This window comes from Dama dama, chromosome 9 (genome assembly GCF_033118175.1).
Source record: "Dama dama isolate Ldn47 chromosome 9, ASM3311817v1, whole genome shotgun sequence".
Classification (NCBI taxonomy): Eukaryota; Metazoa; Chordata; class Mammalia; order Artiodactyla; family Cervidae; genus Dama; species Dama dama.
This window is the reverse complement of record NC_083689.1, coordinates 13,630,985-13,650,913: the sequence shown is the minus strand read 5'-3', so window position 1 is coordinate 13,650,913 and position 19,929 is coordinate 13,630,985. Positions and strand designations below refer to the sequence as shown.

The following is a 19,929-nucleotide window of genomic DNA, read 5'->3' as shown; positions in this document are numbered from 1 at the left end:
TAATTCAAAAGTGGGCAGAAGAGCTGAATAGACTTTTCTCCAAAGAAGACATACAAATGACCAGCAGGCACATGAAAAGATGTCCAACCTCACTAATTATTAGTGGAATGCAAAGCAAAACCAAAATGTGACATCACCTTTGGCCCTTTAGGATGACTGTTATCAAAAAGTCTAGAAATAATGTGTTAAAGAGGATGAAGACCATAGGTAACCTTTATGCACTGTTGGTAGGAATGTAAGTTGGTGGAGCCACTGTTGAAAAACAATGTGGAAATTCCTCAAAATTTAAAAATAAAACCGACATATCATCCAAAAATTCCACTTCTGAATATTTTATCCACACCCCCCAAAAGTCCCACTAATTTGAAAAGAGGTGTGCACACCAATGTTCATTGCAGTATCACTGAAAACAACTAAAATATGGAAGCAGCCATTTATAGATGAATGGATATAGAAGATGTGGTAGGTGTCTACCATGGAATACTATTCAGTCAAAATAAGTCTTACCATTTTTGACAAATGTTCATCTAAACTAGGAGGTATGATGGAAGGAAATAACTCAGATGGAAGAAGACAAACACCATATGATTTCATTCAGGTGTGGAATAAAGTATATGTGTGTGTGTATGTGTGTGTGTATACATCATTAAATAAATGAACAAACCAAATAAAATAATAACAAACACTTAGATACAGAGAACACAGTAGCTGTCATAGGGAGCATTGGGGCAGACAAAATGGGCCAGTAGTGACAACTGTGTAGTGAAGGATGGAAACTGAAGTTTTGGTGGTGAGCACACTGTAGTAGAAGTCAAAATATAATATACACATGAAACTTATGCAAAGTTTTAAACCAGTGTTACCTCAGTAAATAAAAGAATGTAGAAATAATACCCAAATTGCAGTTGGTAAGCCTTCCATGGATATGTAAACATGGAGATCCATATTTATATGACCATTTTGTGTCCTGTATTTAAGAAAACATGAGAGTCAATTTAAAAACAGAGAGACCTACACATTAGAGAGTGAAAAGATCTAGAATACTCACGTGGTTCCTGAGAAATTGTGATGAGAAAAAAAAATATTGTTCCTGGCAATAGTCTAACTCTAGTTATATCTCGTCAATGCCCAGAATACCTAATAAATCAGGAAAAACATACACACAATTTAGTCTCCAGAGAAACAAACAACATTTTACAATGTTAAGACCCTTTACTGATTAAACATTCAATTAGAGTAATGATCATAGGAAATAAATTCTCAATTTAAAACAGAAAATCTACAAGGTACAACAACCAATGTACATTTAAAAAATTGAAACAGTGAAATATTTTTAAAAATGATACCATATGAAAAGACTCTGGGCACTTGAAAACTCTGTTTTGAATTTTGGATGTACCACATATTAGTTTTCTGTCATGGGTGGCCATGGAACCATTATAAATGCTAATGTTCTCTTTTACGTAGTAAGAGAGTAGTATACACTGTCTGGAGGTGCTCAACAGATTTATTCAATAAGTAAATAGAATAGTTCCTTCCTGTTAACAAATGAATGTTTATCACTGCCAATGAGATGAAATTGATTTCCTTCCCTACGTATCAAGTGTCACTGTTGCTTCCCCACCTCTCAGTAATGAAATAATTGTTAAGTAGAGCTTGTTAGCATAACTCTTTTTCATATTAGGTGCAATTTGTTATCCATATCCACCTCTCTTAGTCTGTTTCTAATCAACACACAAACATACTCAAACATAAAACATGATACATGGACAAACATGAAAATAAAAGATGCAAAACATGAAAATATTTACAAAATATGCATCCAACAAAGGATTAGTCTCCAAAATTTAGTAACAGTTCGTGTGGCTCAATATCATAAAAACAAACTATCTAATAAAAAAATGAGTCTTTCTAATAAACACATGCTCAAATACATCCCGTCTTAAGCATTTAAAAAATGCCCTTAGTTCACTGCACAAGACTCTGAACCTAATATTCTATAATACAACTCCCCTTAACTGTAAATATCCTCAGCTATGTTCTAATTTTACTGGAACTACACTATGCCTCAAATTCCTTCTTCATTCTCATTAAGCTGAACTTTCTATTCCATGAGTTAGCTGTAACAATGCTCCTTGTATTTCTAAGTTCAAAAGACCCTTCTCTTTTTACCACATTAAGTGAATTAATTATGGATTAACTAGTCTATCTAGCATAGACACATGGCAATCTCCTGTCTCAGGGCTAGAGTAGTCTGGCTCTTAGGTGAGCTTAGGTAAAAGTTTTCAGTTTCATTTCTCTCTGAATCTTTTTTCCTCACGTACCTATTGAGTTCTCAGATGTACCTGGATAATGTCTCTAAAAGAAAAATCTCTGTATGGATATTTGAATTACTGTCTGGATGATCAGCGATGGAAATGGAAGCTCGGTTTCCAGACAAGCCAACAGGAAGTAGCAAAGCATTGGTTCCTGAGCTATGATTAGATTCCAAAAGCAACAACCAAGTCCTCTCCAGCACCAGGAATGCACACACTAAGGAATTACAGCAGAGGAGATAGTTATAGCTCCCTAGGCTGCTCCTTAGGCACCGTTTCCGTTGCTGCCCCAACTTCTGAGCTCGTAATTTCCCTGTGGGACGCTGATCTGAACACAAAGAAAATGATTCCTATTGAGTCTCCGTTCTCAAGAGACCAGATTAGTAGAAATCAGGTGAATCCAGTCTATTCTTAGTTCTCCACGAACTCTCCTGCCTTCCAGAAATCTCACCTTATTATACCTAATCTCAACCTTGATCTAACAGTTTTCTCCAAATCTGAGAATGATAACCTGTGTTTACTAGGTCCCATGGAGTTTCAAAGCATTGAATTGTGAGGAAATGTTTCCCAATAACTCTAGAAAATTAGTATTCCCCTTTTCAACAAAAAATCTATACGTGCATAAATGAACCAAATGTAAAACAGCTAGTTGGTTAAAAACAAAACAAAGCAAAACATAAAGCCCTTTTGCTTTTTCTTTTAGTGAGTGTGAAGAAAAATGGCAGTAGAAATACTATGACATCACTATACAAAAGGAAAGGACTCCCATAGACAACTTACGATGGAGAAAGTATCTCCATAGTACATTCTAACAAACTCACAAATATATTCACCTTCACAGATAATGAAGTAATTTGAAAGTAAAGGTCATTACCATGGCTACTTTGATATATTACATAGTTTCTTTCATGTGAATACCCACACTGAGAGGATACCGTGAGAAACATATCTAATGAAATGCTGTTGCAAGAGACTACTTTCAAGAATTCTTTGGTCTGTTTCTCATTAACATACAGTCAAGTATGCACCATCTTTTAAAATACATAAGAATGCCATCACTTCACTGTGTATTCCCTCCTCTGCTAATAATGATATTTCTCTAATCCAGTTAATTACGGAGATCCTTGGACTTATTTTCCACTTTTACCAGAAGCACTTTACATCTCCCATTCTATCTTCTAATTGGGCTTCCCAGATGGTGCTAGTGGTAAAAAAAACCCTCCTGCCAATGCAGGAGTTGTAAGAGATGCAGGTTTGATCCTTGGGTCAGGAAGACCCCTTGGGGAGGGCATGGGAACCCACTCCAGCATTCTTGCCTGGAGAATCTCTTCAACAGAGGAGTCTGGCGGGCTACCTTCTGCAGGGTCAAAAGAGTCAGAAGGACACGACTGAAGCAACTTAACACACACTTCAATTTAATTTTCAACATTGACCTTGCTTTGCTGAGTACAATATTCACTTCTTTCTTAAGCATAGTAAATAAATTAATGAATGAATGAGGCAAGCAAGCAACCAGTCACAGTGAATTGGGGGCATAGTTTAGGGAGGGTTGGCTCAGGTAAACATTCTTGGTTTTCCTTCTCTCTGATTCACTCCTACAATGTCTAAGGGGCTTTCAGACTCAAGGATTGTGATCTCTGAGAGGACAGTCTCCAGGAGGAATCACAAATTCCCCCTGGATGGTTGATGGTAGAGATTGAAATCTTCCCCCTGGCAAGAAGGCAGGAAGGAGTGAAATACCGGTCTCTGAGTCAGGCTTTGAACACTGAAAAGAAACAATAGTGTCCCATTAAGCCCTGAATTTGTAACTATGAAGAATTTTGCCCCCTATATATGTTCGTTGGGCACATATTCCTCTTGTTACTCCAAATTATAAGTACGGATGTTCACTTAACTCTTATTTCCCCACTTTGAGGTGTCTCTTCTCACTGGGATGTCCAGACTTGGGGTAGAGGAGATGGGAGTCATGAAATTTTCTTTTCTTACCCTGTTCAATGGGATTCCCAGGTGGCAATGATTTCCTTAGTGGTTAAAAAGGTAAAGACTCTGCCTTCAATGCAGGAGACCTGGATTCATTTCCTGGGTTGGGAAGATCCCCTGGAGAGGGGAATGCCTACACAGCCCAGTATTCTGACATGCAGAATTCCCATGGACAGGGGAGCCTGGCTGGCTACAGTCCAAGGGGTCTCAAAGAGTTGGACACACTGAGCAACTTTCACTTTCATGTGTCGCTAGTGGCAAAGAACCCACTGTCAATGCAGGAGACATAAGAGACACCAGGTTCAGTCCTTGGATTAGGAAGATCCCCTGGAGGAGGGCATGGCAAAACACTCCAATATTCTTGCCTGGAGAATCCCATGGACAGAGGAGCCTAGCAGGCTACAGTCCATGGTGTCACAAAAAGAAGGACTCCCATCACTGAGTCAGTGATGCCATCCAACCACCTCCTCCTCTATTGCCCTCTTCTCCTCCTGCCCTCAATCTTTCCCAGCATCAGGGGCTTTTCCAGTGAGTCAGCTCTTCACATCAGGTGACCAAAGTATTGGACCTCCAGCATCAGTCCTCCCATGAATATTCAGGGTTGATCTTTTTAGGATTGACTGGTTTGATCTTCTTGCAGTCCAAGGGACTCTCAAGAGTCTTCTCCAGCACCACAGTTCAAAGGCATTAATTCTTTGGTCCTCAATCTTCTTTAAGACAACTTACTTATGACAAACTCATTTTTTTTTCTGTAAGCTATATTAACCTAGATATAGAAATGGTGCACAGTTTGGTTTTAGAGAGAAGAGCACTACAACCAGGCACAGGATCATGGATGAGCCTTAGACATAATGTGTAGAGCTGTTGCTGCTGGTGCTAAGTTCCTTCAGTTGTGTCCGACTCTGTGCGACCCCACAGACGGCAGCCCACCAGGATCCTCTGTCTCTGGGATACTCCAGGCAAAAATACTGGAGTGGCTTGACATTTCTTTCTCCAAATGTACAGAGACTGAAAGCTAATTGCAAACTCACAAGAAATATAGTATAACTTGGAACAACCCCAAACTGTACCATGTCATTTGATAATAAATACATTATGTCTTACTATTTTATTTTATGATGGATGGTTACTTAGCCTGCTAACAAATATAATCATCAGTGGAATGATATTAATAGCAAGGATAATAATCTATTGCTTGTTATGTTTCACTGTGTTCTAATATTTGCAAACTGCATTTCTGATTACTTTCATTTGTCAGTGAATGTTTAACAGGAGGATTCCTACATGCTGTTTCTCATAAATCCTCTGTTCCTTATCAGCTTCTGGCAACAGAAATGAGTGGAACAGCACGCCACTCCCAGGACTGAGGTCATAGGGTGAGACATGCATGAATCTCCTTTAGTAAACGTTCTCCTTATGACAAAACTGCTTAGTCTCAATCCTCTTTCTTGAGATATGGATTGTCTCCTGACCTTATGACCATTGTTAATCCCTTGTTCCCTTGGTAACTGTTGCTGTACCTTTGGATTTCTGATCTTTATCATTGTCAAAAGAAATTCCTTGTACAACAGCCTATATATACTCATAGAAAGATCATTAAAGCACCTTTACTCCATCAGAGCTTGGGTCCACGTTTCTCTCTCTCTCTCTGTCTCTCTCTCTGTCTCTCTCTCTCTCTCTCTCCCTCCCGCTAATTCTCTGGAGTGTGTAAACCCGCAAAGCTCATTCTCCTGCCCGGGCTTTCAAGACCCCCTTGAGAGGGTGCCCTGTGCCTTCATGAGCAGTGCAAGCCCTGTTCTAGGGTTTCATTGGTTCTCTGCATAAACCAGGGAATATTAGCTTCTTTCTCTCTTTCACTTTCTTTCTTTCTTTTTTTTTTACTTGTAGGAATGTGGTGTTTATTTATTTTTTTCTCTACTTTTTATTTATTTTTAATTTTTTTCATTTATTTTTATTAGTTGGAGGCTAATTACTTTACAATATTGTAGTGGTTTTTGCCATACATTGACATGAATGAGCCATGGATTTACATGTGTTCCCCATCCCTATCCCCCCTCCCACCTCCCTCTCCATCTGTCCCTCTGGTTCTTCCCAGTGCACCAGCCCTGAGCACTTGTCTCATGCATCTAACCTGGGCTGGTGATCTGTTTCACCCTTGATAGTATACTTGTTTCAATGCTATTCTCTCAGAACATCCCACCCTCATCTTCTCCCACAGAGTCCAAAAGTCTGTTCTGTGCATCTGTGTCTCTTTTTCTGTTTTGCATATAGGGTTATCATTACCATCTTTTAAAATTCCATATATATGCATTAGTATACTGTATTGGTCTTTATCTTTCTGGCTTACTTCACTCTGCATAATGGGCTCCAGTTTCATCCATCTCATTAAAACTGATTCAAATGTATTCTTTTTAATGGCTAAGTAATATTCCATAGTGTATATGTACCATAGCCTCCTTATCCATTCATCTGCTGATGGGCATCTAGGTTGCTTCCATGTCCTGGCTATTATAAACAGTGCTGTGATGAACACTGGGGTGCACGTGTCTCTTTCAGATCTGGTTTCCTCCGTGTGTATGCCCAGGAGTGGGACTGCTAGGCCATATGGCATTTTTTTTTTTTTTTTTTACATGGCAGTTCTATTTCCAGTTTTTTAAGGAATCTCCACACTGTTTTCCATAGTGGCTGTACTAGTTTGCATTCCCACCAACAGTGTAAGAGGGTTCCCTTTTCTCCACACCCTCTCCAGCATTTATTGCTTGTAGACTTTTGGATAGTAGCCATCCTGACTGGCATGTAATTGTACCTCATTGTGGTTTTTATTGCATTTCTCTGATAATGAGTGATGTTGAGCATTGTTTCATGTGTTTGTTAGCCATAGTGACTCCAGACCACCAGATTCTGGTCCATTAAAGGACCACAACAAATGGCGCCCAGAACAGGGACCTGGTATACGTGGCATTTTGGACAGAGTGACTCGGGACCTATTGAAGTCAGTAAGTACTAAGATACAGGTCAAACGGCTGAAAAGCCCCATCATTTCTCTACTTCACCATTTGTTTAAAGCTCAAGGATTTTTGGTTTTGCTCCAATGAATAGAGGCTTGCCTTCAAACAGTGGTTGAATGTAATCCTTGTTTCCCTGATAAAGACAATTTTTTTTTTTGATAAAGACAATTTTGATTTAGAAATTTGGCACCATGTCAAAGAAAATGTTGAACAAGCCATCAGATGGAGAAAAAAATATTCCAATTGATTTTTGGCCCCTATGGGCTCTCATTAAAGCTGTAATTCTGCCATTACAAGGTAATTCTAGCCCTCCTGATATTTGACAGCAGACAAAACATGAATATAAATTAGATGATGAAGTTTTACAAAAGGCCCAATTAAAACAGCAAAAAATATTTCAAAATTTTCCTACTAATCCTACCCTGGCTGCTCCAAATGCTCCTCCCCTGCCAACAGGTGCAACTCCAAAAGGCTCTCCTTTGCTAGAACCTAATAATTCTGACAACAACTCTCCTGAAACACCTTTTTACATCAAAACTGGCAATACTTTTTTAGATAATGATGATAAGTCCTTAACACAGACTCATATTTTCAAAAAAATTGACATTTATTTGCTCTCTGTCATGACAGAGGCTCTCTATACTTCTGGCTTTACAATCTCAAGTCTCTGAGGCCAATGATCTTTTTGTCTTTCCTATGTTAAAAAATGTTAATGCTCAAAGACAACTAATACCTCAATATGGAGACATTGATTTTTCTCACATACAATAAATGAAAAAGGCTATAACTATTTATGGCCCTCATTCACCTTTCATTAAAGAACTTCTAAATGCTATGACATCTTCTATTAAAATTTTTATTCCTTATGATTGGAAAATTTTAGTAAAAGTTCTTCTTAAACCAGGAGAATATCTCCAGTGGACAATGTGGTTTCATGATATAGCCAGAGATCATGCTAACAAGAATGCTTGAGCTGGCACTCCCCCAAACCAAACTACTTTTGAAATGTTAACTGGCACCAGACAATTTGATGCCATAGAAGGTCAAATACAATGCCCTCCCTTGTTGCATGAACAATTAAAAACAGTGGACCTTTAAGCTTGGGATCAAATTACTCCTCAAGGAGAACCTACAAGTAGCTACATTAAAATATTACAAGGACCTAATGAAAATTATGCTAATTTTTTTAGCTAGATTAGAAACTGCTATTTCCCGTACTGTAATTGAAGAAGAAGCCAAAAAACAGCTAAAGAAATTACTTGCTTATGAGAATGCAAATCAGGAATGTCAAAAAGCTATCACTCCAATTCGTGAGACTGGGACTATAATTATTTGAAGGCTTGTCCCAATCTAAGATCAGAAATTCAAAAGACGCAAATGCTAGCTGAAACAATGGCTACTGCCTTTAGAAAGCAAAATGAAGAATGCTTTACATGTGGAGATAAGAACCATTTAAAAAAGGACTGCCCTAAGAAGGCTAATAAAAGACCTCCAAAAATCTGCCCTCGCTGCCATAAAGGAATTCATTGGGCCAAAGATTGTAAATCTAAATTTGATATTGAAAGAAAACCTATTCTAGGAAACTCCAAGCAGGGGGGCCTCCAGGTCCCCTTCAACAAAAACCAGGGGCAAATTCCATCTTTTCCCTCAAACCATCAACATCCGGCAGTGCTGCCATCGATATACCAGCCCTAAATGATTTTCTCCTTTACCCTCAAGCAGTCCCTTCTAGAATACCTACCAGACTTTTTGGGCCCCTGCCCCCACAAACTTTCAGTCTTTTACTTGGCCGATGTAGTTTGACTTCTAAAGGAATTACTGTTCACCCTGGAGTAATTAATTCAAATTATAAAGGAGAAATTCAAATCATGATGTCATCTCAGATTCTATGACAATTCAAAAAGGGGGGACAAAATTGCTCAATTACTTCTTTTGCCTTACATTTCTATTAACCCCTCTAATGATGTACGGACAGGCGGATTCAGCAGTACAGATCAAAAACAATCCTTATGGACATCATTGGTATCGGAATATGTCCGACCAAATATAAGTATCAAAATTAATGGTAAAAGATTTTCTGGTCTCCTCGACACTGGATCTAATATTACTATTGTTTCCAAACACTTATAGCCCAAATCCTGGCCTATACAAAAATCTTTTGCCAAATTGAAGGAATTTCTCAAACCAAAATACAAGAAGTTTATCAAAGTGTTCAAATCTCCCTATGTGAGGGACCAAAGGCCAGCTTGCAACATTAAGAACTTATGTGATAGACGCACCCCTTAGTCTAATAGCAAGGGACTTACTTATGCAATGGCAAGCTCAGATATACATTCTACATTTTTCCTAGGGGCCACTGCTCATTTAACAAACAAAGCAATTATTAAAATAACTTGGAAGAATGATGAACTTATTTGGACAGAGCAATGGCCCCTTACAAAAGAAAATTTACGGGCTTCTAAAGAACTTATAGACACACAGTTAGAGCTGAAACATATTGAGGAATCTTGCTCTCCTTGGAACTCTCCTATTTTTGTTATCAAAAAGAGATCTAACAAATGGCATCTATTAACAGACCTTAGAAAAATTAACGCGTCTATGAAACCTATGGATGGGTGCATGGCAATCAGGAATCCCATCACCTACTACTATTCCTCAAAATTGGCATGTTGTTATTATTGATTTACAAGATTGCTTTTTAAATATACATTTACACCCTTTAGACGGAGAGAGAATCACTTTCTCTCTCCCTTTTCATAATCACATTGGGCCTCATAAAAGATTTCAAAAGACTATGTTACCTCAAGTTACGCTTAACTGTCCTACTATTTGTCAAAATTTTGTAGCCAAGGCTTTATAGCCAATGTGACAGCAATTCCCTCATGCATCTATCATTAATGATAAAATGACTGTGGCTCAGATCATGAATTCCTTATTGCCAAATTCAGACTTAAAGTGAAGAAAGTAGGGATAAGCACTAGACCTAAATCAAATCCCTTATGACTATACAGTGGAAGTGAGAAATAGATTTAAGGGACTAGATCTGATAGACAGAGAGCCTGATGAACTATGGACGGAGGTTCGTGACATTGTACAGGAGACAGGGATCAAGACCATCCCCATGGAAAAGAAATGCAAAAAGGCAAAATGGCTGTATGAGGAGGGCTTACAAATAGCTGTGAAATGAAGAGAAGTGATAAGCAAAGGAAAAAAGGAAGGATATTCCCATTTGAATGCAGAGTTCCAAAGAATAGCAAGGAGAGATAAGAAAGCCTTCCTCAGTGATCAATGCAAAGAAATAGAGGAAAACAACAGAATGGGAAAGACTAGAGCTCTCTTCAAGAAAATTAGAGATACCAAGGGAATATTTCATGCAAAGATGGGCTTGATAAAGGACAGAAATGGTATGGACCTAACGGAAGCAGAAGATATTAAGAAGAGGTGGCAAGAACACACAGAAGAACTGTACAAAAAAGATCTTCACAACCCAGATAATTATGATGATGTGATCACTCACCTAGAGCCAGACATCCTGGAATGTGAAGTCAAGTGGGCCTTAGAAAGCATCACTACAAACAAAGCTAGTGGAGGTGATGGAATTCCAGTTGAGCTAGTTCAAATCCTGAAAGATGATGCTGTGAAAGTGCTGCACCCAATATGCCAGCAAATTTGGAAAACTCAGCAGTGGCCACAGGACTGGAAAAGGTCAGTTTTCACTCCAATCCCAAAGAAAGGCAATGCCAAAGAATGCTCAAAATACCACACAATTGCACTCATCTCACACGCTAGTAAAGTAATGCTCAAAATTCTCCAAGCCAGGTTCCAGCAATAGGTGAACCGAAAACTTCCAGATTGTTCAAACTGGTTTTAGAAAAGGCAGAGGAACCAGAGGTCAAATTGCCAATATCCACTGGATCATCAAAAAAGCAAGAGAGTTCCAGAAAAATATCTATTTCTGCTTTATTGACTATGCCAAAGCCTTCGACTGTGTGGATCACAATAAACAGTGGAAAATTCTGAAAGAGATGGGAATACCAGACCACCTGACCTGCCTCTTGAGAAACCTGTATGCAGGTCAGGAAGCAACAGTTAGAACTGGACATGGAACAACAGACTGGTTCCAGATAGGAAAAGGAGTACGTCCAGGCTGTATGTTGTCATCCTGCTTATTTAACTTATATGCAGAGTACATCATGGGAAACACTGGGCTGGAAGAAGTACAATCTGGAATCAAGATTGCTGGGAGAAATATCAATAACCTCAGATATGCAGATGACACCACCCTTATGGCAGAAAGTGAAAAAGAACTAAAGAGCTTCTTGATGAAAGTGAAAGAGGAGAGTGACAAAGTTGGCTTAAAGCTTAACATTCAGAAAACTGAGATCATGGTATCTGGTCCCATCATCTCAAGGGAAATAGATGGGGAGACAGTAGAAACAGTGTCAGACTTTATCTTTGGGGGCTCCAAAATCACTGCAGATGGTGACTGCAGCCATGAAATTAAAAAACACTTATTCCTTGGAAGGAAAGATATGACCAACCTACATAGCATATTAAAAAGCAGAGACATTACTTTGCCAACAATGGTCCTTCTAGTCAAGGCTATGGTTTTTCCCGTGGTCATGTATGGATATGAAAGTTGGACTGTGAAGAAAGCTGAGTGCCAAAAAATTGAAGCTTTTGAACTGTAGTGTTCGAGAAGATTCTTGAGAGTCCCTTGGACCTCAAGGAGATCCAACCAGTCCATCCTAAAGGAGATCAGTCCTGGGTGTTCATTGGAAGGACTGATGCTGAAGCTGAAACTCCAATACTTTGGCCACCTCATGCAAAGAGTTGACTCATTGGAAAAGACCCTGATGCTGGGAGGGATTGGGGGCAGGAGGAGAAGGGGACGACAGAGGATGAGATGGCTGGATGGCATCACCGACTTGATGGACATGAGTGTGAGTAAATTCTTGGAGTTGGTGATGGACAGGGAGGCCTGGCGTGCTGTGGTTCATGGGGTTGCAAAGAGTTTGACACGACTGAGCGACTGAATTGAACTGAAATGGTAAAAGTTTATTAATTAGCTGCTGCTAAGTCCCTTCAGTTGTGTCCGACTCTGTGCGACCCCATAGATTGCAGCCTCCATCCCTGGGATTCTCTAGGCAAGAATACTGGAGTGGGTTGCCATTTCCTTCTCCATTAAATAGCTAGGTCATTTCCAAATAAAACAAGATTTTACAACATTAATTACTGAACACTAACTTCCTCTTACAAAAAGTTTTTCTTATAGAAAAACTAAAGAGATTTTAAACTACTAATAAATTTATATATACATATATATAATTATATATTATAATATATAATATAATAAATATATTTGCCAATCTACAAAATGCTAATATACAAGACACTTCATGGTTGCTAAAGAAAAGTAAGATGTATGTTTTTAATAAAAAGGTATAAGCAATGGAAAATAGAATGATGAATACAAAAGTATACAAAAGGTTTATGACAAACGGGAGAGAGTTTCATGGCAAATGGATGTAACTCATTGCCCTGAACATTCTTCCTCTTCCTTCTTTCACGTCTCAATCGATACAAATTCTTCTTTAAACAAAAAACAAAAAGTAAATTCTTCTTTTATATGGACCACACCTCTCCAAGGTGAAGCTACACGACATGTTATAACCCACCTGTTAGCTTACTTTACAAGAATGAGAACACCTAATTCTATAAAAACAGACAATGGCCCTGCCTATATTTCTAGGCAATTCAAATAATTTTTACATTCATTCTCTTTTAAACGAATTACAGACGTTCCTGATAATTCACAAACACAAGACATAGTTAAATAAGCACATCACACACTGAAAGTACAAATAAAAAAAATTTTAAAAAGGGGGGAATACCCATGAACACTGTTATCTTCATTATCCAGAACAGACTTTACTTGATTCCAGCGCAATATATTCTTTAAGCCTATAACTACTGTTAATATAGCTTTATTTGTTTTAATTTTTTTAAACTTATCACAAGGAGATGTTTTGACAAAAGCAGAAAAACATTTTGAGGCATTGGAGGACACCTCCCTTCCTCTGCCCATTTGGTATCAAGACGGGTTAACTAATCATTGGAAATCTAGGAAACTAATCGAACAGGGAAAGTGGTATACTTGTACTTCTCCAGATGGATCCAACGAACTCACATGGCTTCCTCTTCAGAAGATTCAACCTAAGGTGGCCCCCAGCATTCAAACTAGAGATGAAACAACAAAAGCCCCAAAAGGAAGAAATTCCAGTACAAGCCATGGCGGCTTTAAAAATTTCCCCAAAACGCCGCACGCGACATTATCGACCTTATGGTCTCCTTACTTGGGGACAAATAGCAGTCCTTATTAATCAAGCTGAAAATCTGATTTCTTAACAGGGAATGCCTCGGAATCCTGAAAATATTTTTTGTCATTATGCTTGTTTTGCTTGCTTTTGCTTGCCCCACTCAGGCTGACTTGATTGATCACACTTATTGGGCTTATATACCTAACCCCCTCCTTTTATTGTAGGTTGTAGAATGGATAGATATAGGACCAATCATATCCACTAATGACTCAACACATATGCCCCCTCCTTAGAACTTGGAGGGCCCTCTCATCCTGAGGAAAAAGGAAGACTAATTAACATTTCTCTAGGCTATGAACTCCTTCCTTTATGCATGGGCCCAACAAAATTATGTGCTAATGTTAGTTGACAAACATGGGCTTTTGTCCTGCCTCCAAAAAGGAACTTCCATACACTGCTTGGACTGTTTACTTCCCTGTCGTTTTATGAAAACCATGTCAATACTACCAAAACTCTAGGAAAAGGACAAAAGTTAGAATGTAAGGGGTTTACTTATAAAGACTTTACATATACTCCTATTTATTGAGATAATTGTCAAGCTAAATCAGGGAAAATTAATGTTTGTGGCCAATTACACCATTGTTGATTGGGTACCCCATTGTATATGGTTATCTAACTGCTTAGATGATATTAACATCACTGCGTGTGACTATGCTACTCAAATTGCATAGAAGGTTACTAACAGTACATTGGAGCATTACCATGACAAAGGACTTCTTGGGTGCTTGACGGATATGGCCCCACCTTGTCCTTGAATCGTCCTCGATAAACAGATTGGGCCTAAACAATGGGATATCTGGAAACTTGCTGCAAGCACCGAAGAACTTGGGACTTGGACTGGACATTTCACAGGGACCAGTCGTAGTCACAGTAACTATTTCTTTCGTTATAATCAATCATATTTCATACAAGCTTGTGTTCCCCTTCCTTTTGTTCTAGCTATAGGGAGTTTACAATTCAATAATCCTTCACATTCTGTAACTTGTATAAATTGCAAATTATATACTTGCCTTAACTCTTCTGTTTCCTTAAGAAATGACCTCCTTTTGATTCTTCGATCTCGACATAGTCTGTGGTTACCAATAAATCTCCAGCGGACCTGGGAAGAAGGTCCCATGGCTGGACTTGCTTCCCGGTTACTTATTAAACCGCTCGGGTGATCGAAACGATTCATTGGATGGCTGATTCTTGGCATTTTGGGATTAATGGCTATTTGTACCACTGATGCCATCACTGGCATTGCTTTACAGACCTCAATTCAAACACATAATTTTATCCAAAATTGGACTAAAGATGCTCATACTATGTGGGCCACTCAGGCTCAGATAGATGAGGATACTCAAGGTGAAATACAAGAACTAAAAACAGCCATCAAATGGGTTGGGGATCAATTAATAGATGTACAAAAAAAGGTGATAGTAAAATGTGATTGTAATTCTACTCAATTTTGTGTTACTCCTATTCAATTCAATCATAGTGCCTACAACTGGGAACAAATCAAATTTCATTTACAAAACATACATGATAATGCCTCTCTGAATTTACAATTATTAAAAAAAAAATCTTTGAAACCTTTTCTAAAAATCTGCCCTCTTCCACTAATTTGAAAACTTTAGCTGAGCAACTAGCTAATCAATTATCTGGGCTAGACCCACGCAGATGGTTTCAGAACATTACTCACAGCATCGGGTCTGGAACTGTAACTTTGGTGATTGTCTTGACAATTACATTTGTTGTTTACCATTGCCTTTATGCAAAATTGTTAAAATTAAACAAACTCAAATGGTTGGGATGCTTTTTACAAATGTAATAAATAAATAAGGGGGAATGTCAGGGAATGTTTAACAGGAGGATTCCTATGTGCATGTCTCATAAATCCTCTGTTCCTTATCAGTTTCTGGCAACAGAAATGAGTGGAACAGCACACCGCTCCCAGGACTGAGGTCATAGGATGAGACATGCATGAATCTCCTTCAGTAAACATTCTCCTTATGACAAAACTGCTTAGTCTCGATCCTCTTTCTTGAGATATGGATTGTCTCCTGACCTTATGACCATTGTTAATCCCTCGTTCCCTTGGTAACGGTTGCTGTACATTTGATTTTCTGATTTTTATCATTGTCAAAAGAAATTCCTTGTACAACAGCCTATATATACTTACAGAAAGATCATCAAAGCACTTTTGCTCCATCAGAGCTTGGGTCCTCGTGTCTCTCTCTCTCTCCTTCCCACTAATTCTCTGGAGCATGGAAACCCACAAAGCTCACTCTCCTGCCCGGGCTTTCAAGACCCCCTTGAGAGGGCACCCTGTGCCTTCATGAGCAGTACAAGCCCTGTTCTAGGGTTTTATTGGTTCTCTGCATAAACCAGGGAGTATTAGCTTCTTTCTCTCTTTCACTTTCTTATCGTCGACTCCAGGCCACCAGGTTCCGGTCCATTAAAGGACCTCAACACTCATCCAATATTTACCCCCCAACACAACTCTATTAAAAAGTGACTTCTTTTATGTTCCTTTCCTGATAACCAGGTGAGCTTGCAAGAACATGCATGTTTGTGTACAGAACAGGCTGACCCTGGGTCTTATGTCTATACAGGAAAGCACATTCTTGTGATTTAGTTTTGATCATGATAGTTGAAGGAATTGCTTTGTGTATGTGAGATAAATAGTGGATGATACTGCCCATTCACTGCTCATTCTGTTTCTGACAACATTTAGAATGGATGCTAAGTTTTATTCAGAACAATGGAAAAAGTAATAGCTGTAGGCATCACCTGAAATTTTCAAGTAGGATGAGTGAGATAATTCAGTAAGTAAAAATAAAAACAGGTTCATCAATCCTTTACCTCAGTGAATAAATCACCTTATACACTTACACTGATATTCCATACTTTAATGAGTATACATACAGCTTAAAAAGAAATGGCATGTGTAATAATACAAAATATCATTTAAAATTTGTTTAATTATATGCAATGTCATCTCTGATTCATATTCAGTAATATGACTCTGACTAAGTCATAATATGGCTGAAAATCATATTAAGTCAATTGATTTATTTCAGTTTCTGTTTCTGTGTAGACTACACTGGCAGATCAGAATTTGATAATCAGCTTTGCTAATGACTATGGTAGGGAATGTGTACATAGAGTTTGATAAGAGAATAGAATCCTATTTAGGAGAATAAAACCCAATGACCTTTTATAAAACAGACTGTTATGTTGAGGTCTACATTATCAGGAACACCAGTTCGGGCCAGTGATATAAAAAGGAATGACGGACCCAGAAGTGAAAAATTGTAGTCTTGGGTTTTTCCTCTCCCACAATGTTATAGAAATCAACTCAGTGGTTTAGTTTTTTTTCCTGATGGAGTGGTAACTCATGACTATTCTTTTGGTAAAAATAAGATGCATCACCTGGGATGGTATTTGTCATTTGAGAAGAAATTGTTCTTAATAAATCCAAGCAGTTTCATGAGATAAATGAGAATTTGCAACTTTTTTATATCAAAGCTTTGGGATGAAGTAGGAAAAATAGGAAGAAAGAACAAGAAGGAAAGAAAAATGGTTGGGTATCTGACAGAGAAGAGTAATTGAGTAATTAAATTGTGTAGCATAGTTGAAAAAAATGAGAATTCCATGAAATAAATAACAGGGCAGCTTGTACTTCCAAAGTCTGATTAAAAAATCACAACTACTGACTCTGAGACTTTGAGATCTGCAATCTTGGGCACTTCTCCAAATCCAGAATAATTGGCCTTTTTAGACTCGCTATTACAAAGAATCTTTTCAGAGCCCCCTTTATGTCTTTGTTTCTCAAACTGTAGATAAAGGGGTTCAGCATGGGTGTGACCACAGTGTACATCACCGAGGCTGTTGCACTTGAGTGTGAGCTGTGGGTAGCAGCAGAACTAAGATATACTCCTAGGCTTGTACAAAAGAATAAGGAGACAACTGAGAGGTGAGATGCACAGGTAGAAAATGCTTTATACTTCCCCTGAGCTGATGAGATTCTATATATACAGGAAACTATCTTTGAGTAAGAATAAAGGATACCAGCCAGGGGACCACCACCCAGAAGCACAACTGTAAGATACATTACCATATTATTAAGAAAGGTGTCAGAACAGGCAAGTTGGGTTATCTGACTGAGGTCACAAAAAAAGTCAGGGATTTCCACAACAGTGCAAAAAGAAAGCTGTAACAATATTAAACTTTGTAACAAGGAATTCAGGACACTGATGGTCCAGGACACCAGAACCAGCAGAAAGCAGAGCCGAGGGTTCATAATGACCATGTAGTGCAGGGGGTGACAGATGGCCACAAAGCGGTCATAGGCCATCACTCTGAGGAGGAAGATGTCCAATAATGCAGAGAGTAGGAAAAAATAAATTTGTGTGATGCAACCTTCATAAGTGATAACTTGGCTCTGTGTTTGTATGTTCCACAACATCTTTGGGATAGTGGTAGAGGTGAAACAGATGTCTACAAAGGACAGATTGGAGAGGAAGAAGTACATGGGGGTGTGTAGGTGGGCATCTGAGCTGACTGCCAGGATGATGAGCAGGTTTCCAAACACAGTGATCAGGTACATGGAAAGAAAAAGCCCAAATATGAGGGGCTGAAGTTCTGGTTCCTCTGAGAATCCCAGAAGAAGAAATTCTGAAATTTCTGTATTATTCCCCAATTCCATGTAGTAGAGGTGACTACCTGGAAACAAAAAAACAAATGACATGACTAGTTTTATCTGAAATTGGCCTTGTAACAAGGTTGAAATTCTACAATTTTGCATTCAAAAATTAAAATCCATAATTTTTGTATGAAAATTTCTCCTTCGAGAGATCCCCTGTGCCATCTCTGAATACCAACTCCTGGCCCCATATCCAGTCTCCTCCCCAAATGGTCATGTATTGGGGAGTTTAGATGAGAAATTCTGCCATGTTTTGGGGGAATATAAATTGAGGACTGACCTACTTCTAGATAAAGAGCATACTGTACTGTGAGATAGTTGCTATGAAGAAAGAGATCTAGTATGAAGAAGAAAGTTAATGGGGGTATTATGCTTTATTTTCTTGGGCTCCAAAATCACTGTGAATGGTGACTGCACCATGGAATTAAAGGATGCTTGCTTCTTGGAAGAAAAGCTATGACAAACTTAGATAGCATATTAAAAAGCAGAGACATCACTTTGCTGACAAGGGTCCTTATAGTCAAAACTATGGTTTCTCCAGTAGTCATATACAGATGTGAGAGTTGGACCATAAAGAAGGCTGAAGGCCAAAGAATTGATTCTTTTGAACTGTGGTGTTGGAGAAGACTCTTGAGAGTCCCTTGGACCACAAGATCAAACCAGTCAATCCTAAAGGAAGTCAGCCCTGAATAGTCATTGGAAGGACTGATGCTGAAGCTGAAGCTCCAATCCTTTGGCTATCTGATGCAAAGAGCTGATTCTGAAAAAAAAAAAAAAAAAAAAAAAAAACACCAAAAAAAAAAAAAAAAAAACCCAAAGACAAAACCCTGATGCTGGGAAAGATTGAGGGCAGGAGGAGGAGAGGGCCACAGAAGATGAGATGGTTGGATGGCATCACCTGACTCAATGGACATGAGTTTGAGCAAACTTCAGGAAATTGTAACGTACAGGGAAGCCTGGTGTTCTGCAGTCCATGGGGTTGCAGAGAGTTAGACATGTCTGAGTGAACAACAAAAACAACAATGTTTTATGGAGTGTTCAGGTAGTCTGCCAAATATCTGAACAGAGACCTCATGGAAGTGAGGGCCAGAGATGTGAGGTTATCTGAAGGAAATGTGTGTGGTGGACAGAGATTACCCCAAGGTGAAAGGACCTGAAAAGGTATTTGTTTCAGAAGATCAAGTTTGAAAGGAAGTGTTTGTGTCCATGGGAAAGTCCATGTGGTAGAGTGATGAGTGGTAGAGTGATGAGTGCCGGGCCTGCCGGCTAGATGAACAGGTCGAGGACGCAATCACCAGAGCACCTGAGAAATAAAAGACTAGGAAAGATGGGGTTGAGAGGGACGGAGTCAGCTTGTGACTGATTCCGACGACTTTATTGAGGGGTAACATACATATATATACTAACAGGATTCATCAAATTTTAGATCAAAGACTTGCATACATGCAGAACTGCAGACACTAGTTTTAGCTCAGGAGTTTTATCTTAACTCCAGCAGAGCATGGCACCAGCGTCTTACAATCAGGTAAAGACTACCTAGACATAAGCCATTCACAGGA

At 38.8% G+C, this 19,929-nt stretch overlaps 1 protein-coding gene across 1 annotated transcript; it reads right to left on the bottom strand.

Moving 5' to 3' along the window:
* Positions 1–17,374: 17,374 nt before the first annotated feature.
* LOC133061626 (olfactory receptor 7A17-like) lies at positions 17,375–18,274 on the bottom strand. Its single transcript, XM_061149597.1, has 2 exons — positions 17,920–18,274; positions 17,375–17,634 (listed from the first exon to the last, which is right to left on the bottom strand). The coding sequence occupies exons 1-2, from the start codon at positions 18,272–18,274 to the stop codon at positions 17,375–17,377; spliced, it is 615 nt and encodes a 204-aa protein (XP_061005580.1).
* Positions 18,275–19,929: the final 1,655 nt, after the last annotated feature.